A 25,908-nucleotide genomic window follows, 5' to 3' on the forward strand; every position below is an offset into this window, starting at 1 on the left:
CAATAAGTAAATTTAAAAAATGAGACAAGTGACTAATAACCAAAATGGAAGACCACCCCCCACTTCAGTGCCACTTAGGAACACGGGCTTGTGGCCACAGTCTAAGTGTCCACAGCAACGTTTGACAGCAGGACTAGAAGGGGACGTTTTATGAAATGTCCTCCTGGGCGTTTCTCTCCTAGGAATGGCTCCCAGCCTCTGCCATGGAGCAGGACCTCCACAAGAAAAAGCAGCAGAGGGTCCCCCCATGGGGCAGGACCTCTCACTTTTGGCCTCCCACCATCCCAAGGTTCATCCACTAACAACACATCACAGTTCTGTTATACCTTTTTTTCTTCTTCTTCCTTTTTGTGGAGAATGAGGTCTCGCTATATTGCTCAGGCAGGTCTTGAACTCCTGGTCTTAAGCTATCTCCCACCTCTGCCTCCCCGAGAGCTGGGATTACAGGCGTGAGCCACCGCACCCGGCCTCACATCACCGTTTTGTATGAGTGTGGGGCTTAGGGGACAGCAGCACCCTAGAGAAATAGTTATTTTTTTTTTCTTCTTTTAAGACGGAGTCTCGCTCTGTTGCCCAGGCTGGAGTGCAGCAGCACCATCTCAGCTCACTGCAAGGTCTACCTCCTGAGTTCACGCTGTTATCCTGCCTCGGCCTCCCAAGTAACTGGGACTACAGGCGCCCATCACCACGCCCAGCTAATTTTTTGTATTTTTAGTAGAGACGGGGTTTCACTGTGTTAGCCAGGATGGTCTCGATCTCCTGACCTTGTGATCTACCTGCCTTGGCCTCCCAAAGTGCTGGGATTACAGGTGTGAGCTACCACGCCTGACCGAAAAACAGCTCTAAAGAGGCAGGCAGGATGCAGTCCATAATGAGGTATTGATATGAAAACTTAGGTTGAATCTGGTTTATTCCTAAGTCTCCTGCTCCCACTGCCCATTAAAAGAACTCATATTTTTAGTCAGGTGCAGTGACTCACACCCATGATCCCAGGACTTTGAGAGGCTAAGGTGGGAGGATCACTTGAGGCCAGGAGTTTGAGACCAGCCTGGGCAACACAGCAAGACCTGTCTCAGTTAGGAAAAAAGAAAACGAGGGATCTATTTTCAGCAAGATTTCACTATATATTGGTGCCAGCATTTCCAAGTGCTCTTCCGTGCTGACAGGCATGATTTCGGGAAGCAGGGCACCTTACCAGTTGTTGACTTGGAGTAGTGTCAAATTTGTCTGAGCAGCAATCTGTTTTTTCTCATCCTCTGTTGGGTAGGGATGCTGAAAATAAAAAGGAGGGTTACCACGGCCTTCGAGTTTACAAAGGAAATCAAGATGATCTAGGCAAAATGTGAGCATTACATAATCATCAGAAAATAATGGTAACATCAACAGTGCTTCTAGCCAAAACCTAACTGGAGTCTCACAGAACAAAGTGTTTCTCCTAGTACCAGGAACGTCCTAGTGCCTCAGTGGCTGGTTAGTGCACAGGTCAAGGTGGGCCGCCCCCATGTCTAGGTTCAGCGCTTGGCTGCCCCCATGTCTAACGGTTCAGCGGTGACAATAACAGCAGTGACATCACCAGGAGCAGCTATGCCGTCCAGCGGTGAGTCTACGTCAGGCTTGATACAATCTACAGACTTTGTATCAACTTTATTGAGCTTTAACTTACGAACAATAAACTACATCCATGTATACAGGATGGATGGATGGATGGATTCTGGCCCAGGAGCCTCTGCCACAAGCAACACGCAGCACATTTCAATTACCTTGTCCATTCTATAATAATTCACTGATTCCTCAGAAGCACCTGCTGAGATGGTCACTGTCACTGTCTTTATTTTACAGAAAAGGAGACTGAGGCATGAAGTGTTTACAAACTGCCCCCATCCCACAGCTGGTGAAACGGATGGAGTAGGAAATGGCCAGGCAGGCTGGGGGACACGTTGCCATCATGGGTACAAGAATCAACTGACACTGGGATGAGCTGATGCCATCAACGGCTTTCCTGGGATGAGATCTCTGCTGGATTCACCTGTGCTGTCAGTAAGGAACTGAACCCAGGGCTGGCACCAGGAGTGCCCGCTATGCTATTCTTTTATGTATGATTGAAACATTTCACATACAAAAAATCCAACCAGAGGGCTGGGCAGGGTGCCTCACGCTGTAATCTCAGCACTTTGGGAGGCCAAGGCAGGTGGATCACTTGAGGTCAGGAGTTTGAGACCAGCCTGACCAATATGGTGAAACCCCATCTCTACTAAAAATACAAAAAATGAGCTGGGTGTGGAGGCGGGTGCCTATATGCCCAGCTACTTGGGAGGCTGAGGCAGGAGAATTGCTTGAACCTGGGAGGCGGAGGCTGTAGTGAGCTGAGATCACCCCACTGCACTCCAGCCTGGGCAACAAGAGCAAAACTCCATCTAAAAAAAAAAAAAAATCTGGCAGGGTGCAGTGGCTCACGCCTGTAATCCCAGTATTTTGGGAGGCCAAGGTGGGTGGATCACGAAGTCAGGAGATCAAGACCATCCTGGCTAACATGGTGAAACTGCGTCTCTACTAAAAATACAAAAAATTAGCCGGGCCTGGTGGTACGCACCTGTAGTCCCAGCTACTTGGGAGGCTGAGGCAGGAGAATTGCTTGAACCCAGGAAACAGAGGTTGCAGTGAGCCGAGATCGCGCCACAGCACTCCAGCCTGGGAGTGCAGGAAAAAAAAAAAAAAATCCAACCAGAACTAAATAGCAAAACTCACAGAAGTACCAACCGTAAATGATTTCTAGCTATGCTAAATAATTTCTCCAAGACTGATGACTGTCTATATGTGGAAACCAACGCGACATTTACTCTAAAACCTGAATGCACTAAAGTCCCTGATTTTGGATCAACAGGGATGCAGGAGAATGAACGGCACCAACTGAGTCAGCAGAGGGAGTTTACTCGGCTTTGATGTGAAAGGGACGTTGAGAGTGGCGTGGAGACACCCCTGCTTATCGCAGGCGGATGGAGCAGCCTCGGATGTGCCTCAGCAGTGATGCGCTTGTTTCCTCAAACTAACTGGCAGTGTGACTCAACTTGATTCCATCAATGAGCGTGTGGCTCTGAGCTCAAAGTCATGGAAACAGAAATACTGTTCTCCCCCTTTAAAAAGCTCATAAAATCGAAACAGAGCAGGAAACACCAGCACACAAGCAGAAAACACCAAACGGCCAGAGATGCTGCCCCAGAGTGTGCGGGAAGCACGGGGGGACGGCGCTGCCAAGAAACGAGGGCAAGGAGGGACTGAGGATGCCTCACGGGAAGAAAAGCAGCATCTTCACTGGACATGATGAGCGGGTTTATTGTTTCAGAAATTATTAAAACATTCAAGGAAAGCTGAAAGGAGAGTACTCACCCAATCCCACCACTTGGTGTGGTTCTATGATTATATTATACATATACTGATTGGCTGTAATAATCACGCTGTGTGTAAATATAGCGACATGCTGCCTTGTGACTTCCTATCCTTCACTAAACCTCCCGACTGCTTAGAGCCCTCATTCCTTATGTTAACTATCCATGTGATACTCCATCAAACCGGTACGTCCTCATCTACATGCCGGCCCGCTTTCCATTATTATACTGAACAACACTAACATTCTTACACAAATCTTTCCGTTTCCTTGTGACTGATCTCTTTGGGCCAATTTCTCAGAGCGGCCCGGCTGCTCACAGGTGGCACTTCTTTCTCCTGACATGTGCTGCTCACTACCTTACGTCCGTGGAAGCAGCTCGGTGGAGACCAAGAGGCCAGGGCAGGCAAGCGGAAGAGGCACAGCCAAGGCTCCTGCCAGGCCTTCCGCCCAGGGGAGGGCCCTTCCCCTCCCGGGACCACCCAGTAACACCACCTGTCAGTTTCAAGCCCTCGGGCCAGTCACTCCCATGGACCCCTTCCTCAACCGAGGAGCCCGAGGCAGCCAGAGAAAAGTGGGCCACGAGATGGCGAGATGACCATGGGCTCAGGGTCCCATGGTCAGGGGAGGATAAGGACAGAGTGCTGAGGAGAAACAGGCCTCAGCCCCAGTGGAGGTGCCCTGGAGAGGAGACAGCAGGAGGGAAGGGCAGATGCCGCGCAGAAGGCCGAGGAGGAGGAGGCTGAGAAGACGGGCGGATATGGCCACAGTCTCACACCAATCAGCGGTGACAGCGGGAGAGAAGGGCAAACACTTAGGGCCAAGCCAAACTGGCGTCTGCCTTCCTGCCTCGGCCTCCCTGTGCTTGCCCCAGGAGAGCCCCGCCTGCTCTCTTCTGCCCTGGATCAGCAGGCCGGCAGCAATGGTGACACACAGCCTGCGGAGCAGGTCCCCCCAAGCAACTCAGCAAGCAGGCCCACCACCGCACTTCCTAAGATGTCCTGGGGACGAGGAGAACCCGCGGCCATGCCCTAGCGGAGGAAGCCGGGTGCACATGCGCTGGGTAAACCGACGCTCCCCCTGGGACAGACTCGCTTCCAGCAAAAGGCACCCACCCGGTGGCCCGCCCGTAGGTGCACCCGGCACTGAGATGTCTCTAACCGGTCTCGGCTTCCTTGTCAACCCAACACACAGAAACACAGCAACTTCCCCTGTGCGGCCCCAGAACACCCCTTCTCTGCCCACTTTTCTGGCTCACCTGATCCCATCGCCCTTCGTGGTGGGCTGTCTCGCACACACGTGCACAGCTCACATGCGCCCGGGTGCTCCTTCACGGCGGCCCTCACTGCCCTTCAAGTTTCCTGCAGCAGTGCCCCACGCTCCCCCCATTATGGACATGCCATGAAGTCCTGAAAGTCAGGCCTTTGACTTTCTGAGCCCAGAGAAGTAACCCTTTTCCATGACACATAAGCCAGACAGCAAGTGTCGCAGAGAGCTGCAAGGCAAGGGCCGGCCCAGCCGTCCTTACCCCGATGTGCTGGAAGAGCCAGGACCGCATCACGTTTGTGGCGTGCTTCGGCAGGACGCCCCTCTTGTTCTTAGATGAACCATCATCTTGATGCAAGATGCTGAGATCTTGGTTTAACTGTAACTGAAGCTTTTAAACAGTTGAAAAATAACATTAGAAAGCATAGGAAATTCTCACATATTGAAGTACTTACAACTGCAGGTGGAGAAAACAGCGAAGGATCGGACAGGGAAAGGACTAGTAGTCAAGGCCCATGCACAGGAACCCTGTGTAGACTGATGTTTCAGGACGTGGTTCCCTCCACATTACTGGGCTTTTATTTTTTTTTTTGAGACAGGATCTTGCTCTGTCGCTCAGGCTGGAGTGCAGTGGTGCAATCACGGCTCACTGCAGCCTTGAACTCCTGGGCTCAAGCGATTCTTCCAGCTCAGCCTCCTGGGTAGCTGGGACCAGACTCACATGTCACCACACCCATCTAATTTCGTCTACTTTTTGTAGAGGCAGGGTCTCGCCCTCTTGCCCAGGCTGGCACGTGATAAGTCTTTGCACTAGTGACTTGGCTCTGCAGAGGCCTCTCAGGCAGGGAGGCTCAGAGCCTATCCTCTGTAGGCAGGAATGCCGTGCTCCTCTCACCCACCACCTGTTCCCACCTGTGTCTCCTGCAGTGAGGTCAGTGAGAACATGTGACTTCCTAGCCAAAAAGGGACGTCAAGAACCAATGAGAATGAACAGGGACACCAGAAAATCCAACTCTCAAGAGTAGGATATGCCAGGGGAGCAGAGGGGAAAGAAACAGAAACAGCACAAAGGCAGAAAGAGGGGCCACAGAACAGGAGAGCACAGGCTGACTCCTTGTTCCAAATGCCTCTGCAGGCACTGGAGACATGGACCTTCCCTCCTGTCACCCAGGAAAGAGTAGGCTACTCTGCCAACTCGATTTTAAAAGAAAAAGATGTGAATGGCATTTCTTTGTTAAATTCTTTCTCACAAAACACGAGAGAAGATCTGCTCGTTACAAGGCCGTGCTCCAGGCCCTGGCACGGCCTCCCTCACATGTCATCTCCCTCCCCAGGTGCCTGCTGAGATGACGCTGCCACTGTGCACTGCACAGACCAGGGAAGGAAGAAGGCAAAATCACTCTGTAGGGTCCGCAGCATGGATAGGTCAGCCTATTTAAGAACTCACATATAGGGCCGGGCGCGGTGGCTCAAGCCTGTAATCCCAGCACTTTGGGAGGCCAAGACGGGTGGATCACTAGGTCAGGAGATCGAGACCGTCCTGGATAACACGGTGAAACCCCGTCTCTACTAAAAAATACAAAAAACTAGCCGGGCGAGGTGGCGGCGCCTGTAGTCCCAGCTACTCGGGAGGCTGAGGCAGGAGAATGGCGTAAACCCGGGGGGCGGAGCTTGCAGTGAGCTGAGATCCGGCCACTCCAGCCCGGGCGACAGAGCCAGACTCCGTCTCAAAAAAAAAAAAAAAAGAACTCACATATAAACCTAACTTCAGTCCGGGCACGGTGGCTCACACCTGTAATCCCGGCACTTTGGGAGGCCAAGGCAGGAGGACTATTTGAGCCCAAGAGTTCAAGACCAGCCTGGGCAACATAGGGAGACCTTGTCTTTACAAAAATATTTAAAAATTAACTGGGCAAGGTGGTACATGCCTGTAGTCCCAGCTACTCAGGAGGCGGAGGCGGGAGGATTGCTTGAGCCTGGGAGGTCAAGGCTGCAGGGAGCTGTGTTTGTGCCACTGTACTCCAGCCTGGGTAACAGAGCGAGACCTTGTCTCTTGGGAAAAAAAAAAAACGAAAAAAGAACAGGGAGATACCCACAAAAAAAAAAAAAAATCAGAGCACCTGCAAAAAAAGAGAAGCCTCTAAAAGATGAGAAAAACACAAAAGATTGGAAAAAACAACACCAACCTTCTTGAGACCCAGGTGCGGCAGCTCACACCTGTAATCCCAGCACTTTGGGAGGCCGAGGCAGGCGGATTGCTTGAGCCCAGGATTTCGAGACCAGACTGGCCAACATGGTGAAACCCATTTCTACTAAAAATACAAAAATTAGCTGGGCATAGTGACACACACATGAATTTGGGAGGTAGAGGTTGCAGTGAGCCGAGATCACACCACTACACCCCAGCTTGGGCGACAGAGTGAGACTTCATCTCAGAAAAACAAAACACAAAAGTAATGCTTTCTCAATGTGGGTTAGAAAGGATTTTCAACCCGGAATTCTACAAGTAAACAGAGCATATCAAATATGAGATCAAAATAAACTCATTTTTAGGTTTGCAAAGTCTAAAAAAAAATGTGGGTTTTTTGTTTATTTTATTTTACTTTATTTGAGATGGAGTTTTTCTCTTGTTGCCCAGGCTGAAGTGCAGTGGCATGATTTTGGCTCACTGCAACCTCCGCCTCCCAGGTCAAGTGATTCTCCTGCCTCAGCCTCCCGAGTAGCTGGGATTATAGACATGCACCCGACGTCCAGCTAATTTTTGCATTTTTAGTAGAGACGGGGTTTCACTACGTTGGACAAGCTAGTCTCAAACTCCTAACCTCAAGAGATACAACCATCTTGGCCTCCCAAAGTGCTGGGATTATAGGCGTGGGCCACCGTACCCGGCCAGAATCAATGTTTTTTTTTGTTTGTTTGTTTGTTTGTTTGTTTTTGAGATGGAGTCTCACTCTGTCGCCCAGGCAGGAGTGCAGTAGCACGATATCGGCTCACTGCAACCTCTGCTTCCTGGGTTCAAGCAATTCTCCTGCCTCAGCCTCCCAAGTAGCTGGGATTACAGGCATGCACCACTGCGCCCAGCTAATTTTTGTATTTTTAAGGATGGGCTTTCACCATATTGGCCAGGCTAATCTCGAACTCCTGACCTCGTGACCTGCCCACCTTGGCCTTTACTGGGAATTCAGGCGTCACCGTGCCCGGTCCAGAATCAATGTTCTTAAAGTAAGAACTGATAACACACACCAAAGACTGGCAAGGTTCGGCAGCCACAGAGATCGCGGCACTGCGCTCCAGCCTGGGTGACAGAGAGGCCTGAAAGCCCGGACCCGACGACACTGTCATGATGGAGGTGTGGGCCAGGCTCTCTGGTCTGAAAAGTTTGCCTGGCAGTTCTGCTGTGCCCTCTGTGGGGACCGCGAGGGAGTGTGTGCCTACAAGACCTCTGCCCCTGGTGGACGCACACATGATCCAACGCTAGCACTGGATAACTGTGCGGGGGGGCGGGGGCTGGGGGGTGGTGATTATGAGTGACTTTTTTCCTGTTCCTTCAGAATTTTCTGAACTTTGCAAATTCTCTACAATGAGAGAGATAAGAGTACAAAGAAACAAAACACTGACATTCAGAGAAACCAGAAATTGCTACACAAGAGAAAGGCTCTTCAGGCAGAGGGAAGAGCTCATGCTTGTTCTACCTGTGCCCCTCCCTGTGTGGGCAGCACTCGCCCCCAAAGCCTTCCATAAAATGGCGCACGCACCTGGGAGTTCTGGATCCTAATTGTCCCGGGCGACAATGTCTGTGTGACCACTTGGCCTTGGGGAGTGACGACCGTGACAGGCTGATACACTGTGCCACCTCAAAAGGGAGAATAAAAAATATGAGGCTGCTTTTAAGTCTCAATGATTTAAGCCATTCTTCTTTTTTCTGTTTCTGTAGAGACAGGGATCTTGCTTTGTTGCCCAGGATGGTCTCTAACCCCTGGTCTCAACTCATCCTCTCGCCTTGGCCTCCCAAAGTGCTAGGATTACAGATGTGAGGCACTGTAACCAGCCCTCTTCTTGATATACTTACAAAAGGAATAAAATCCCTAGTTTGATGAGCTTTTTAATCATTTCAAATGATCAACAATCCTTTGCCAGTTGACTTGTCACTATAAAGTATCACAAACTCCCTGGGTAGGCTACTTGGGCACCTGCAGCAGTGGGTGGGCAGGTGGGTGAGCACTAGGTGCCCGGCAGCCCACACAGTCCGCCTCACACACCACCAACCGACCTGGGGTGTGAGGGCTCCCTTCCTTCTGCAAGCCTCTGTTGTCTACTTTTTCCTAAAATTAGCACATGTTAAGGATTTGGGCAAGGGTACTAAATAATAACTATTTTATTCTAGTTATATTTTTGGATAAATGGTGCTTTCTTTTTCCCACTGAGGTTTCCCTTTGTGCTATTATGTGAGGTCTTTGGTGTAAATTTCTACCCCTCCCTCCCTGCCTGTCCCATTTCCATGATGCTTTGTGTTTTCAATGTTCTCTACGCACCAGGAAACTCTGGAGTCTGTCCCCTTCCTGTAACAGTTTTTGTTCTACAAGTAATACTAACGCTAAGACTGCATTTTTATTTGATTATCATCAATTAATGATAAAACTTAAGATTTTCAGGGTGCTATTAAAAGCACAACAAAAAACTATGTTATTTGAAAATGACAACTGGTTTTTGGTGTTATTTTCAACTCCTATATAAAACCTTTTTTCTTTCCAATATATTTTTGGTAGAGAAATAAAGAAACATAATCTACATAAAATATTTGTTATTGAGTATTAACAAGAAAGAGGCATTCAGAGACCTCTAGCTTCTAACATTGCTATATTAGAAAATGGCATTAACTTAAAATTATATTTATACTGTCAATCTAACACACAGGACCATTTTCTGCAAAACCTCATGGAGAGCGTGTCCATTTTTCCGTCATCGTACCTGCCACAGTCGCCATGGCTACGTTTCCCTGCTGCAGCGCAGACGCCGGCACCACAATTCCTTGAGGGCTGATGGTGCCTGTAATGGCACTTTGAATCTGCTGCAAGTCAGAACACACACGTTGAAAGAATTACTAGAAAACAGAAAACCCATGTTTAAAACTTTAAAATAAGTAGCATAATGACACCATTAAAAAGGGAAGGAGAAGCTTGAGGGAAAGAATACCCTCAGATGACGCGGCTTCGGAACGCACGCACCACCCACGGAAAGCAAGAGATGCACAACGGTGTATTAAACACAACAAGCCAGCCTGCAACGTCAGCCCGCACTGTGACTCCCAAAAGATTTCCGTCATCTCACTGCCATATTCCACGTGCCTTACAGCCCAGGAGGATGACGAGGAAGGCCCTGCATTCTGATCACACACCTTTTTCGATAGACTTGGCTTGGTGGACTCTTGAGTGTTCCATGAACCAAGCTCTCCCTGACCGATAAGAACATTCAAGAGATTATAGCACGGGCCTGGGAGGCACTGGAAGTGAGCAGGGCTGAGGTATTTCAAGTTGTGCTGAGGAGTCAGCCTCTGGCACCCACCTTGACTCTTGACCCCAACACAAGTGTGATCATGGCTTTCCCCGGTGCTCTTGCTTGTACAGTGCTTGGAACTGTGCCCGGCCCACAGCGAGCTCCATGCAAATGTTCGTCCATGCGCCATGGAGGACTCTAGGCATCTGGGGTTAGATCCACATGGGCCACTTTATCCACTGACTGTGAAGCCTGGGTGGGCAGCTGGCAGGGGAGAGGAGCCTACGGTGCCGGGCCCGGCACACTCACATGCCCCGACATGTGAGCAGTTAAATAGCATAAGGGGACACCACCCCAAAGCGTTGACTCTGTGGGCCACCACTGAGCGAAACGTGTAAGCTTAGCGGCTACGCTTCAAGCCTGCCACATTAATTTGGTTGTAATAAAAGTTAAGCTAGTCAAATCAATCATCCCAGCTCCCACCTTAAGATCTTAGAAAAACAGGAACATCACAAACCCAAAGCAGAAGAAAGGAAATAATAAAGATCAAAGTGAAATCAATGAAACTGAAAACAGAAAAACAACCAAAAAAAAAAAATCATTAAAACAAAATACTGTTCTTTGAAAATTACACAAACCTCTAGAAAGACCAAAAAAAAAAAAAAGAGAGAGACACAAAAGACCAATATCAGAAATAAAACCAGGAGAGATCACTACAGACCCTGCTAACACCAAAAGGCTATGAAGAGGCTGGGCATGGTGGCTCAAGCCTGTAATCCCAGCACTTTGGGAGGCCGAGACGGGCGGATCATGAGGTCAGGAGATCAAGACCATCCTGGCTAACACAGTGAAACCCCGTCTCTACTAAAAAATACAAAAAAATTAGCCGGGCGTGGTGGTGGGCGCCTGTAGTCCCAGCTACTTGGGAGGCCTGAGGCAGGAGAATGGCATGAACCTGGGAGGTGGAGCTTGCAGTGAGCTGAGATCCAGCCACTGCACTCCAGCCTGGGCGACAGAGCCAGACTCCATCTCAAAAAAAAAAAAAAGGCTATGAAGAGAATACTAGACCAACTCTAAACTCCTAAATTTAACATCTTAGGTGAAATAGACCAATTCTCTTTATCAAAGATTTAAGAACTAACACCAAGTCTACATAATCTCCAGAAAAAATAAGAGGAGGGAATACTTCCCAATCCATTTTATGTAAGTTTGTGTATCTTGATCCCAAAACGAAACACTGTATGAAAAATAAAACTATACACCAATATCCCTTATAAATATAGACAAAAATGCTGAACAAAATATTAGGCAAGAGAATTCAAGAATATATATGAAAAGAATTATGTGCCATGGCCAAGCAGAGTTTGTTCCAAGAATAGAAGGCTTGTTCAATATTGAAAAAATCAATCCATGTAATGTTCATTATTGACAGGCTAAAGAAGAAAAATCACATAATCATATCAATCAATGCCAGAAAGCATTTAACAAAATTGAACAAAATAAAATCTCTCAGATAAAAAGCAATATAGGAGAACCTCCTCAACTTGGTAAAGAGCATCTAGAAAAAAACCTGCACCAACATCATCAACAGTGAGTGACTGCAAGGTGTCCCCTAAGGCGGTGACAAGGCAAGAATGTCTGCTCTTGCCACTCTTATTCAAGATGGCACAGGCCAGGAAAGGAAATGCTTGGGTATAATTCTAAAAACACATGTATACAACTTATGTGTCAAAAACTACAAAACACTGATGAAAGAAATCAGAGTTGTCAATCAATGGAGAGACATGCCATAGCTGTGGATTGGAAGACTCAACACAGTAAAGATCTCAATTCTAGCTGGGCGCGGCGGCTCAAGCCTGTAATCCCAGCACTTTGGGAGGCTGAGACGGCCGGATCACAAGGTCAGGAGATCGAGACCATCCTGGCTAACACGGTGAAACCCCGTCTCTACTAAAAAATACAAAAAACTAGCCGGGAGAGGTGGCGGGCGCCTGTGGTCCCAGCTACTCGGGAGGCTGAGGCAGGAGAATGGCGTAAACCCGGGAGGTGGAGCTTGCAGTGAGCTGAGATCCGGCCACTGCACTCCAGCCTGGGCGACAGAGCCAGACTCAGTCTCAAAAAAAAAAAAAGATCTCAATTCTTCCCAGATTGATATACAGGTATAATGCAATTCCTATCAAAATCTCAGTAAGATTTTTTCGTAGCTCTAGACAAGAGCATTCTAAAATTTATGTGGACAGGCAAAGGAACCAGAATAGCTAAAACAATTTTGAAACGGAATAACAGGGTGGGAGGAAACAATCTACACAGTTTTGAGACTTATTCTATACAAAAATCAACTCAAAATGGATCATGGATTTAAATGTAAAATGTAAAACTATAAAACTTTTGAGGCCGGGCATGGTGGTTCACGCTTGAGCCCAGGAGTTTGGGACCAGCCTGGGCAACATAGAGACCTTGTCTCTAAAAACTTCTAGAAAAAAACTTAAGACAAAATCTTTGGGACCTAGGGTTAGGCAAAGAGTTCTTAGACTTGACACCAAAAGAAAGATCCATAAAAGGAAAACCTAATAAATTGAACTTTATTAATATTAAAAAGGTTGGCTCTGAAAAAGGCCTGTTGGCCGGGCGCGGTGGCTCAAGCCTGTAATCCCAGCACTTTGGGAGGCCGAGACGGGCGGATCACAAGGTCAGGAGATCGAGACCATCCTGGCTAACACGGTGAAACCCCGTCTCTACTAAAAATACAAAAAAAAAAAAAACTAGCCGGGCGAGGTGGCGGGCGCCTGTAGTCCCAGCTACTCGGGAGGCTGAGGCAGGAGAATGGCGTAAACCCGGGAGGCGGAGCTTGCAGTGAGCTGAGATCCGGCCACTGCACTCCAGCCTGGGCGACAGAGCGAGACTCCGTCTCAAAAAAAAAAAAAAAAAAAAAAGAAAAAGGCCTGTTAAGAGGTTGAAAAAAAATACTTAGCTACTATAGACTTGGAGAAAATGTTTGCAAACCATATATCCAACAGAGAACCAGTATCTACAGTAAACAAAGAACTCTAAACACTCAGAAGTTAAAAAAAAAAAAAATCCAATTAAAAAATGGGCAAAAGACATAAGCAGCAGACATTTTATCAAAGAAAATACACAGAGGGCATAATAATGTTCAACATCATTAGTCATCAGGGAAATGAAAATTAAAACCACAAAGAAATATTAATATCACTACGGATCATCAGAATGGCTAAAACACAGTAGTGCTTCCTCATGGATGAACCTTACAGGCATTCTGCACAAAGAAACAAGCAAAGGACCCAGAAGGAAAACACTGTATGATTCCGCTTAACATGAGAGACCCAGAGTAGTGGAATTCACAGAGACAGACAGCAGAATGGTGGGTGCCAGGGGCTAGGGGAGGGGGAATCCGGAATGAGTGTTTAATAGGGTCAGAGTTGGAGTTTGAGAAGATGAGAAAGTTCTGGAGATGGATGGTGTTGATGGCTGCCCAACAATGTGAATAAACACCACCATTGAACTGTACATTTTAAAATAGCTAACATGGTAAATTTTATATTATGTATATTTTACACAATTTTTTTAAAAGAAAAAATAAAATATTTTAAGAAGAAATAAAAGAAAGAAATGAAATGGAATTGTGCCTTCCATAAACATGGCACCGGTGGCCCATTATGCAGATTGAGGACTCACTTCATACCCTGAGGGAGTTCATTCCCAAACCAGGCTAGGGTCAGAGAGCTAGAGGGTCCTTCTTGTAGCAAGTCATTAAAATGACCCAGTGAATTCTGAAAGAGCTGCTGGTCTCATGACTCAAGGCAGATGTTCACAGTGGCAGAGAGGGAAAGCGAGACCCCCAAACATAAGTACCTGGGACTGCACCGGTGAGTACGGGCTTCCAGGCTCTCCACTCAATAGGGTTTCACTGTTCATTTTCGTTTTCAGACAAGCAATGTATCGACTGCAGAAGTCTTTGCAGAGTTCGTTAACCTTTTCCAGCTCAAGAAGATGAATGCGCAAAACCTGGATTGCTTTTACCATCTAGAGCAGAGAAAATGAAGACTTTCAGAGAAAAAGGTGGCATTACTGTAAGTTATCATGATCCTACATACCAGTTCTTAGTTATTAGATGGAACCATCTCTACTGCCAATAACCAAAGTGGAATGACATCAGAAATCCTCTAAACTGATGAGTTGTTCCAGTGCCACTGCCCTGGGCTTTGGTATCTGGCTGCATCTGGTGTGCAGGGAAGACAAAGGCGCACGGTGGTGACCTCGGCGCATCCCAGTGCTAGGTGTGTGCGTTGTGAGCCGAAGCCCTTCCACTGACTCGCTCTGTGGCAGGCAGGACAAGTGACTCACCCTCATCTACTTCTGTTTCTGCATCCACAAAGAGGGACACATCCATACTCACCCTAGGTGGTGCGACATTTTCATAAAGTTCCATTTTGGTGTCAAGTCTAAGAACTCTTTGCCTAGTCCTAGATCCTCAAGATTTTCTCTTGTGATTTTTCTAAAAGTTATATCATTTTTTTGTTTTTGTTTTTGTTTGGAGACAGAGTTTCACTCTTGTTGCCCAGGCTGGAGGCTGGAGTGCAATGGTGCGATCTCAGCTCACTACAACCTCCGCCTCCTGGGTTCAAGTGATTCTCCTGCCTCAGCCTCCTGAGTAGCTGGGATTACAGGCATGCACCACCACGCCTGGCTAATTTTTGTATTTTTAGTAGGGAAGGGGTTTCACCATGTTGGTCAGGCTGTTCATGAACTCCTGACCTCAGGTGATCCACCTGCCTCGGCCTCCCAAAGTGCTGGGATTACAGGTGTGAGCCGCCGAGCCTGGCCAAAGTTGTATAGTTTTATCTTAAGTAACTACATTCTGGGGTAATTTGTCCCACAGCAATAGATAACTAATACAATAATGCAGTCATTATCATAAGTACCCGTTGCCTATGAATCAGCAACTCCGAAGCCCATGTCCTTCACCAGTAAATCTGGTGGTAGTAATTCACAGGTATCTATGCAGTGAATAAATGAATCAATTAACAAAAATGATGGAGTGCCAAGCTCTGCTAGGCCCTGTGCTAAACACTCACCGGTCAGGAGAACCTTGGTCCCTGCCAGCCTGGTGAGGTGCAGAGAACACCTGTGCTCTGCTCACTGGGCCAAGCCAGGTGTGGGCCAATGGGAAGATGGATGCAGACCACAGACTCAGGGGTGGAGAGAGCATCGGATCCTCACCCCCAAAGAGCGTGCACTGTTAGTCTCATCTCAGAGAGGAGGAGACAGATCCAAGTCAGATAACTCACCCACAAAATCTATTTGGTGGTAAGCATTGAGTATATAATCAGAATTTTCTTAAAAACTAAGACCTCTGCAATTTATTCAGGAAAAATTAGTTTTCCGAAAACCTTTTCTGTTGAAGGCCCTAACCAGGGTTTTGATATGGGACCAAGATGGCTCGAAGGGAATCCAGTGAAGGTTCCCTGACGCCGGATCTTTATGTACCCAGCTCTGAGAAGCAAACACGGTGGTTACGCTCTGGCAGGAGAGCAGACCCAGAGAGTGTGGCCTGCCCAGACCAAGCTGGCAGCGCTGCACAGGTGCCTCAGGCGCAGCTCGCTCAGAGCGATCCAGTGATGACGGAACCAAGGAGTTCTCCATTGCCTCCGGAGGGCACAGAAAATGCTGGATCTTGGAGCCCTGGCCCTGGGAGGAAGGCACCACAAATCACTGTCAGCCTCTAGACAGAGCTGTCTTGGAGAATACAACTCAAGTCTGTGTCCATGTCTATGATAAACCAAGGACAGACGCAGGTCACAGACATGTTGCCCGAACACCCCAGCCCTACGGACCTTTACAAACGCTGTGCAGAGAGAACCGAATCCCCGTGTCCATCTGGCATGGCGACTCAAATTATTTGATTTGATTTTTTTTTTTTTTGAGACACGGTCTCACTCTGTCACCCAGGCTGGAGTGCAGTGGTACAATCTTGGCTCACTGCAACCTCTGCCTCCTGGGTTCAAGTGCTTCTCCTGCCTCAGCCTCCTGAGTAACTGGGACTATAGGCGTGTGCCACCACGCCCAGCTAATTTTGTATTTTTAGTAAGGACGGGGATTTGCCATGTTGGCCAAGCTGGTGTCAAACTCCTGACCTTGTGATCCACCCATTTCGGCCTCCCAAAGTGCTGGGATTACAAGAGTGAGCCACCCCACCCGGCCTGTTTTATTTGATTTTTTTTTTTTTTTTTTTTTTTTGAGATGGAGTCTCGCTCTGTCGCCCAGGATGGAGTGTAGTGGCGTGTAGTGGTGCGATCTCAGCTCACTGCAAGCTCCGCCTCCCAGGTTCATGCCATTCTCCTGCCTCAGCCTCCTGAGTAGCTGGGACTACAGGTGCCCGCCACCACGCCCGGCTAATTTTTTGAATTTTTAGTAGAGTCAGGGTTTCACCGTGTTAGCCAGGATGGTCTCAATCTCCTGACTTCGTGATCTGCCCGCCTTGGCCTCCCAAAGTGCTGGGATTACAGGCGTGAGCCACTGCACCCAGTCTTTATTTGATTTTTAAAGGAAAGGGTAGGTTTGGCCTTGGGAGGCCAAGGAGGGAGGATTGCTTGAGGCCAGGAGTTTGAGGCCATCCTGGGGAACACAGTAAGATGTGTCTACACAAATAAAATAAATTAAAAATAAAAACTAACTAAATAAAAGATACCTAGAGAAGGCTGGAAGACGGGCATATCCACATTACACACACCATAAAAATTAGTTCTTTTAGAGTTGTATGAGTCTGTCCTTTAGCAGAACTACAAGCAGTCTACAGTTCTACTTAGAAGCCTAAAATTTCATAAACATATTTCACATTTTGAAAAATAAAATTTATTTCACTTACCAAATTGTCAGTTTCTGGATCTTCACAAAAGAAAGGTTTCCCTTCCTTCTCTTGCTTCCTTACAAAATTTTCGATGTCTACATCAAAACTGGCAGAAGTTGTGCCTTCGGAGCCCTGTGTAGATTGTTCACATTTTTCAAACAACAAAGCTAATAATGGAAATAGTGGATGCCTGAGGAGAAAAGACAAAAATAATCCATTTACGTTCTACATCTCCATGAGAATGTCTTTGCACGTACGCCTGCACTATTTCACCTAACACCTCTGCTGGTTGAAAATTCACATACCACACAGTTCATCCATTTAAAGTATGCAATTCAACGGTTTTTAGAGTTGCACAGTCATTGCCACCGTCAACTTTAGAACATTTCCATCATCCCTGCAAAGAAACCCTGTATCTAATAGCAGTCATTCTCCATTGTTTCCCAAACCCCAGCCGACTAGAACCTATTTGCTATCTCTATACATTTGCCTCTTCTAGACATTTCGTATGAATGGGAATCTTATAACATGTGACCGTGGTGTCTGGCTTGTTTCCCTCAGCATAATGTGTCCAAGGCTCACCAGTGTTGTGACAGGTATCAGTCCTTTTTTTTTTTTTTTTTTTTTTTTTTAGACGGAGTCTTGCTCTGTGGCCCAAGCTGGAGTGCAGTGGCCGGATCTCGGGTCACTACAACCTCTGCCTCCCGGGTTTAAGCGATTCTTCTACTTAGCCCCTCAAGTAGCTGGGACTACAGGCACCTGCCATGACGCCTGGCTAATTTGTTTTATTTTTTGAGACAGAGTTTCGCTCTTGTTGCCCAGGCTGGAGTGCAATGGCGTGATCTCAGTTCACCGCAACTTCTGCCTCCTGGGTTCAAGTGATTCTCCTGCCACAGCCTCCCGAGTAGCTGGGACTACAGGCACGCACCACCAGGACTCAGCTAATTTTGTACTTTTAGTAGAGATGGGGTTTCTCCATGTTGGTCAGGCTGGTCTCAAACTCCTGACCTCAGATGATCTGCCCACCTCAGCCTCCCAAAGTGCCAGGATTACAGGCGTGAGCCACCGCACCTGGCCTAATTTTTGTATTTTTAGTACAGATAAGATTTCGCCATTTTTGGCCAGGCTGGTCTCGAACTCCTGACCTAAAGTGATCTGCCCAACTCGGCCTCCCAGAGTCCTGGGATTACAGGCATGAGCCACTGCACCTGCCACTTCATTCCTTTTACTGCTAAATATTATTGCATTGCATGGAGATGCCATAATATGTCTGTTCATTCATTAGTTGATGGGCACGGGCACTGTTTCCAGCTTTTGGCCATGACAGGCAGTGCTGCTATGAAGATTCATGTACACGTTTTTGTGTGGACTTTTTTCATTTGTCTTAGGTATATATATGCATAGAAGTAGAACTGCTGACTTGTATGTAATTCTACGCTGAACTTTAAAAAAAAATTTTTTATTTTTTTTTTTTGAGATAGGGTCTCACTCTCTGTCACCCAGACTGGAGTGTAGTGGCACGATCTCAGCTGACTGCAACCTCAGCCTACCAGGTTCAAGTGATTCTTCCACCTCGGCCTCCAGAGTAGCTGGGACTACAGGAATGCGCCACCACACCCGGCTAATATTTATATTTTTTGGTAAAGACAGGGTTTCGCCATGTTGGCCAGTCTGGTCTAGAACTCCTGACCTCAGGTGATCCACCCACCTCGGCCTCCCAAAGTGCTGGGATTACAGGGGTGAACCACCGCGCCCGGCCTGATCGACTTTTAAATACTAAACCAGTCTGGCGTTCCCAGGAAAAACTTGACTTGGTCGCTATGTATTATTCTTTTCACATATTGCTAGAATTGATTTGTTAATATTGCACTGATGATTTTTACATCGAAGTTCGTGAAGGATACTGGCCTGTATTTTCCTGGTATTGTCTTTGGTCTTAGTGTCAGAGTGATGTCAATAAATTTATAGATTTATTTTCTAAAACTTTTTTAGGTATTAGAAATAACATCTTTGTGTGTGTATGTGTGAGACAGAGTTTCATTCTTGTTGCCCAGGCTGGAGTGAAATGGCACGATCTCAGCTCAAAGCAATCTCCGCCTCCCCGGTTCAAGCGATTCTCCTGCCTCAGCCTCCCAAGTAGCTGAGATTACAGACATATGTCACCATGTCTGGCTAATTTTTGTATTTTTAGTAGAGACGGGGTTTCACCATGTTGGCCAGGCTGGTCTCAAACTCTTAACCTCAAGTGATCTGCCGGCCTCAGCCTCCCAAAGTGCTGGGATTACAGGCATGAGCCACCATGCCTGGCCAGAAATAACATCTTAATCTGAGACAATTTTCAGCTGAGCAGTTATCACATCATAATGGCACCTCACAACTCTGCCTCGCTACTAGTTCTAGTGTTCCTTTTAACAAACTTGTCGACGCTCCTCACTCCTCTGAGTGCCCCCACAGCCGGCACCCCCGGCACTACCTATAAATGGCCTGCTTGTCCACATCCATTGGGGTCTGAGACTCCACAGGGGGAGGGCTCACTCCTTCTGCATCGGGTTCAGAGCAGTTTGGATCTTGTTCTGTCTTTAACTCTGTCACTACTTGCATCTGTAAAAGGAGGAAAACAATTCTTATTAGCAAACACAAACCACTACTAGGTATTCCATGCTGCAACAGGAATGCAGTTGGAGTGGGGAATTGCCAGACAGTGGTATGACTGCAATCATATGTAAGGAATACTACCAACACGTTTGAATTTAACGTGCTTTAAAACAGATAAAGGTAAAATTTTCAAACTGCTTAAGAACTGAAATAACCGGCCGGGCGCGGTGGCTCAAGCCTGTAATCCCAGCACTTTGGGAGGCCGAGGCGGGCGGATCACGAGGTCAGGAGATCGAGACCATCCTGGCTAACACAATGAAACCCCGTCTCCACTAAAAATACAAAAAAATTAGCCGGGCGTGGTGGCAGCGCCTGTAGTCCCAGCTACTCGGGAGGCTGAGGCAGGAGAATGGTGGGAACCCGGGAGGCGGAGCTTGCAGTGAGCCGAGATCGCGCCACTGCACTCCAGCCTGGGCGACAGAGAGAGACTCCGTCTCAAAAAAAAAAAAAAAAAAAGAACTGAAATAACCAATGTCTGTGAAATGCTCGTGATTTTAAAATAACACTGGCGATACCCTACTGAAGAGAACAGCGCACATGCAATCTTCCTCCTCTGTCTATTGCTATATCTCCTAATATGTAGTAATATTGCAGTCAGAGAAGCAAAAACAAATAGTCCAAGGTCTTCTTACCATGTCACAGACACAACCTAACCCCATACGCTACATATTTGTGGCAGGGCTGAACTTCTCCCATATCTACCCTCAAACCTTAGCAATACATAGCCATAAAAATGTCATTGCATTCAGAAGGAAAAGGCCAGCTGTGTTTAAAGCCTTAAAAGATACTACCATTTAAACTGCTTTAAATAAGCGATGTCTTTGTCATTTAGGGAAAAAATATGTAAATCACTAAAAAAGAAATCAGTTTACAAAAACAAAATGTTGCGACAGTAAACTTCTAGTTATCCATGAGCAGATTAGACTGTCCTGACCTCAGCTTCCTCAGGACCAGGACCGGCTATCTCTCCCTCGGTGGGTTTGGCCATGCTTCTGTTCCTTGAGGAAGCAGCGTGGGGCAGCGGGGGTGGGGAGATCTCATGGGGGCGGGGCCATCCCCACTGGCCAGACAGCCTGGGGGCCAGCCATGAATGCCCACCCCCACAGGATGCCTCTCACATCCTCCAGCCCTGTGCTCTCTTCCCTCCAACGTCTTGTTTTTGGAATAAGATGACTTCTATTCTGCTGCCTTTAAATGGTACACAACATATTAGGAAAACTGTTTTTGTTTCTCTTAAAAAAAAAAAAAGCAATAAAGCCTAAGTGGACACAGTATTTCTGTAAGGCCATCTGCCAGCATGTATAAAAAGCCTTAAAAAGGCCGGGCGTGGTGGCTCATGCCTGTAATCCCAGCACAGTGACCACCTCCGACACAGCCTGGGACAGCAGTGCTTGCTACCAGCCACCTCCTCCCAGACAGCTGTGCCAGGTGCAGATGACACCTGGAGCGCTGCCCCATTCATACCTGAGTGCTTCCCAGGGCCTGGGAAGTGTTTTATCAGCTCCTAACCCCTCCTCAGACCTCACCAGCATGGCTCCAGTGAGTCATCTGGAGCCTGACCCTTGCCACCGAAGTACTCGAGGTGGGGAGGAGAGCCGAGGGGGGCCACTGCACTGCCCCTGCCTGCTGGGGAGGAAAGTAAAGGGCAGGGCCAAATCCCTTCACTGACTCCAGAGTCAGTAGGATGACGAGCCAAATGCCAGTGGGTTCAGAACACAGTGTTTAACAAGATCGCAGGCCAAGAAAGACGGCAAGGGCCTCCGCCAAGCCTCGATCCTCCTGCTCCTCAATTCATTCAGGTCACAGAACACAAAACACTCAGGTACTCAAAAGCACAAAACACCACAGCTTCCAGGAAAACAAAGTCTCATCTATGGTGGTAGGGCAATGGAGAGCTGCCCAAGTATGGCACAACTATCCAAGCACGAGCAAGGTACAAAGATGGAGCACTGGGGCCCTGCAAATTCATTACTGGGACAGCCCCTCTCATGCCTACAACTGGGGAGATGAGGCCACAAGACTCCCATTCAAAAGCTGATCCAGTGAGACACTCAGAAGAGCCACCAGTCAACATGGGAATCTGTCATCATGAAAATCAACCGGGTTTTCTTTCAAAGTAACAGTGCTAATGAACACTGACATTAAAAAGGTAAATTCCCAAGAAACTTCATATGACTTAGGAAAGTCAAGATTCCTGGCAATCTTGGTATCCGTTAAGGAAATAATATTATTCTATGGCTTATTTTTCTGAACACAAATGTACAATAAATGCATAATACACTTACATTGAGCATGCAACCTCATGGCAATTGAATTGTAAGCATACAAAGCAATGTCCATGCTTGAGTGCCAGGTTATTTGTAATTCGAATGCAGAATCAAGTTCAAGCTCACCTGTTGCCCATCTTGATAGCTGTCTATACTTAATGTCTGTGTAGCCATCATGGTTCATCAGAGTTTTATAAGACATCAAATCATCTTGAGTGAAAAGCAAATGGTGTCTGGAGAACAAAACCAGAAAAGCATCAGTTAATAGTTGTAGAGCATTTTTTTGTCTCCCTCATTCTGTAACATCCAATTTTTTTTTTTTTTTTTTTTTTTTGAGACTGAGTTTCGCTCTCATTGCCCAGGCTGGAGTGCAATGGCGCGATCTCGGCTCACTACAACCTCTGCCTCCCAGGGTTCGAGCGATTCTCCTGCCTCAGCCTCCCTAGTAGCTGGGATTACAGGCATGCACCACCACACCCAGCTAATTTTGTATTTTTAGTAGAGACGGGGTTTCTCCATGTTGGTCAGGCTGGTCTCGAACTCCCGACCTCAGGTGATCTGCCTGCCTCGGCCTCCCAAAGTGCTGGGATTACAGGCATGAGCTACCCGCACCCGGCCCATAACATCCAATTTTTAAAAATACATATTTTTACATGGAGAGAAAAAAAAATTATCCTTAATAGTATGTTATGACCCAAATCCTACTAAGAAACCCTTCACTTAAGTAGCAATCTCTTATTTTCCTGTGCTGGGCCCTGACTTGCTATTACATTTTCAGCCACTGCCACTCATTGCCCAGCTAATGTCAAGTCAATGCCTGCCCATGCCAAGCAGCGTGCTGGGCCTGGGGTACGACAGTGAGCAGGACGGGCAGGGCCTCTGCCTTCCCGGCACAAACCAGGCAAGGGGGAGACACAACACACAGGGTCAAGAATGGGCCCAGAGTGAAGTGAGAGGGGCCTGGGCTGCTCTCCCGGGCCGTGTGGCTGGAGCAGGCCTCGCTGGGAAGATGCTGTTACACCAAGCCTGGAGAGACATGCTGAGATCAGGGAGTCCGGTGTTTCAAGGAGAGGGAACGGCTAACAGAGGGGCCTAAGACGGGGCGGAAAAGAGTAGACTGAGACGTGCATGCTTGTAAACACACGCACATAAGACAGGCGCACTTGCTTCGTAACAGAAAACCGCAAAATGCCACCTCTGTGCTGGAAGGCTGGAGCAGGAACGCGACCAGCACCTGCAGTGTTGGTGTGGAAAAGCACTGCAGAGTCGGGGAGAGCAGCCGGGCTGGACCACGGCCGTCACAGCCTCGCCACTGCTGGTGCGGCTCACAGACATTCAGAGTCTGGGCTGCCCTGAGAAGGTCATGTGGAGGTCAAGGGCAGTCGTGCCACTTGTTCTGCACTAGCAAGAACACCAAAGTTCCCCAGGGAAAGCAGCACTTTAGGAGACAGTGTTAAATGGAAAGAAATCCTGTCCAGGCCTTGCAGGATGCGGAAGGACTACCATCTTGTCCTGAGCGAGACAGTTCAAAGGAACAAGGAGCCGAGCGGCGGCTCACACCTGTAATCCCAGCACTTTGGGAGGCTGAGGCAGGTGGATCACAAGGTCAAGAGTTTGAGACCAGCCTAGTCAACACTGTGAAACTCTGTCTCTGCTAAAAATACAAAAATTAGCTGGGCATGGTGGCATGCGCCTACAGTCCCAGCTACTCGGGAGGCTGAGGTAGTAGAATCACGTGAACCCGGGAGGCAGAGGTTGCAGTGAGCCAAGATCATGCCACTGCACTCCAGCATGGGTGACAGAGCGAGACTCCGTTTCAAAAAACAAACAAATGAAAGAAAAAGGAACAAGGAGTCTGGTGTTAACAGCAGCAGCAGTGGCAGCAGCCAGGTCACCTCCTGAGCACATTGAGCCATCTTAGTGCAACCTGCCCTCACAACACCCAGGGGAGGCACTGCTGTGATGCCACTTCCACCTAAGAAACCTGAGCAATGTGGCCTCAGCCACCGAGATGGCCAGAGGATGAGCTGGGACTCACCCTCAGCAGCAACATTCTGGAGCCATTAAAGGGGTATAGTCAAAGGGCACAGGAGGCACAGTCAATGGGGTAAAAGGGAGGGGGCACAGTCAATGGGTACAAGAGTGGGGCCACAGTCAACGGCAGCAGCTTCTGTGGCCTGGGAGGGGAGGGCATGTTGGGACATTTTAGGTTTGAGATGCTTCTCAGACACCCACATTAAAACTCTGAGCAAGGGAGTCTGGCCTAGAAACACAGATTTGGCCATCATCAAAGTATAGTTAGTACATGTAGTGGGTAACTGTGTCCTCCAAAAAGATATGTCTAACTGGACACAGTGGTTCACGCCTGTAATCCCAGCCCTTTGAGAGGCTGATGTGGGAAGACCGCTTGAGTCCAGGAGTTCAAGACCAGCCTGGGCAACATAGCAAGATCCTGTCCCTACAATAATAAAAATAAATTTGCCAGGGTGGGTGGCTAAAACTTTATTTTTAGATATTTAATGTGTTTAAATATCTATGAGACCATCCAGGAAGAGAGAGGATGGCCTGTGCTAGAAGCCAGTCTGGAGTTCAGGGAGACAGGAGGACACAGCACAGGATGAAGAGCTGCCATGGGACAACAAAAGAACCAGGTGGTGTCCCCAAAGCCACATGGAGAAGGAGAACCAAGGATGTAGGAGTGCTAGCCACGGCAAGGGCAGCTGAGTGCCAAGGAAGAGCAGGGCGGAGGGTGCTTCCGACGAGCAGGAGAGCCTGCAGGGAGAAGGCTGACTGAGCAATCTCACAGCCCAGGGCAAGCCTATCCACACAGGTACCAGGCACGGGAGCCACTGGTAACAGAAAAGGTTGGAAACCACTTTCAACAGAAGCCTGGTATAACGGGTAACAGCCACCCATGAAATGGAATATGTGCAATTAAATATGAGGAAAACACTTCACAAACTCTTCCCCAAGACCCCTGTTCTACAGAGACCCTACACATCTGCAAACTTGTCACTGAGCCTCTCCTAACAGGTCTCTGCCTTGACCATAACCTGGCTCTCCTTCAAATCTCTGCTTTCTCTCCAATTTCACTTCCATCTGCTCCCCTGCACCCCAGTGCAGTGGCTCCAATTCAGCGCCATCACCTCGCACCTTGATGGTGGTAGTAGGCCCCTACCTGGTTGTATGAGCCTCTAGTCTTGCCCTCTTCCAGTTCATTCTCCAAGCTTTATTTTTTTCTCCCTTTTTTAGAAACAGGGTCTTGTTCTGTCACCTAGGCTGGACTGCAGTGGTGCAATCATAGCTCACTGTGGCACCGACTTCCTGAACTCAAGAGATGCTCCCACCACAGCCCCCCAAGTAGCAGTAACTGCAGGCCCACACCACCATGCTGGCTAACTTTAATTTTTTGTAGAGATGAAGTCTTGCTATGTTGCTCAGGCTGGTCTTGAATTCCTGGGTTCAAGCAATTCTCCTGCCTCAGCCTCCCAAAATGCTGGATTACAGGCGTGATATGGTTTAGCTGTGTCCCCACCCAAATCTCATCTTGAATTCCCACGTGTTGTGGGAGGCACCCAGTGGGAGGTAATTATGGGGGCAGTTCTTTCCCATGTTGTTCTCGTGATAGTCTCACATGAGATCTGATGGTTTTAAAAAGAGGAATTCCTCTGTACGTGTGCTCCTCTCTTTGCCTGCTGCCATCCCTGTAAGACATAATTTGCTCTTCCTTGCCTTCTGCCATGATTGTGAGGCTTCCCCAGCCATATGGAACTGTAACTCCATTAAATCTCTTTCTTTTGAAAATTGCCCAGTCTTAGGTATGTCTTTATCAGCAACATGAAAATGGACTAACACTGTAAATTGATACCAGGAGTGGGGTGTTGCTGAAAAGATACCCAAAAATGTAGAAGTGACTTTGGAACTGGGTAACAGGCAGAGGGTGGAACAGTTTGGAGGGCTCAGAAGAAGACAGGAAA

General features: G+C 47.8%; 1 protein-coding gene and 1 long non-coding RNA gene across 10 annotated transcripts in view; one reads left to right on the forward strand and one right to left on the reverse strand.

Annotated features, from left to right (window-relative positions):
• LOC141409790 (uncharacterized) overlaps positions 1-3,484 on the forward strand; it is a 31,738-nt gene extending 28,254 nt beyond the window's left edge. Inside the window, exons 3-4 of the long non-coding RNA XR_012431962.1 lie at positions 1,840-2,037; positions 2,882-3,484. This is a non-coding gene — a long non-coding RNA (uncharacterized lncRNA). The remainder of the gene's footprint in view (positions 1-1,839; positions 2,038-2,881) is intronic.
• The window catches only part of PKNOX1 (PBX/knotted 1 homeobox 1), a 71,784-nt gene that overhangs the window by 11,151 nt on the left and 34,725 nt on the right, over positions 1-25,908 (reverse strand). For 5 of the 9 annotated variants that reach the window (XM_065541344.2, XM_065541345.2, XM_074033954.1 and 2 more), the window contains 8 exons: positions 22,058-22,164; positions 19,483-19,610; positions 17,028-17,199; positions 14,015-14,185; positions 9,617-9,716; positions 8,404-8,501; positions 4,911-5,039; positions 1,196-1,272 (listed from right to left, as the gene is read on the reverse strand). In XM_065541344.2, the coding sequence (XP_065397416.1) occupies positions 1,196-1,272; positions 4,911-5,039; positions 8,404-8,501; positions 9,617-9,716; positions 14,015-14,185; positions 17,028-17,199; positions 19,483-19,610; positions 22,058-22,108 (926 nt within the window). In that variant the 5' untranslated portion in view covers positions 22,109-22,164. The remainder of the gene's footprint in view (positions 1-1,195; positions 1,273-4,910; positions 5,040-8,403; positions 8,502-9,616; positions 9,717-14,014; positions 14,186-17,027; positions 17,200-19,482; positions 19,611-22,057; positions 22,165-25,908) is intronic. The other 4 variants (XM_065541346.2, XM_074033955.1, XR_012431959.1 and 1 more) reach the window with 3 other exon arrangements.

This window comes from Macaca fascicularis, chromosome 3 (genome assembly GCF_037993035.2).
Source record: "Macaca fascicularis isolate 582-1 chromosome 3, T2T-MFA8v1.1".
Classification (NCBI taxonomy): Eukaryota; Metazoa; Chordata; class Mammalia; order Primates; family Cercopithecidae; genus Macaca; species Macaca fascicularis.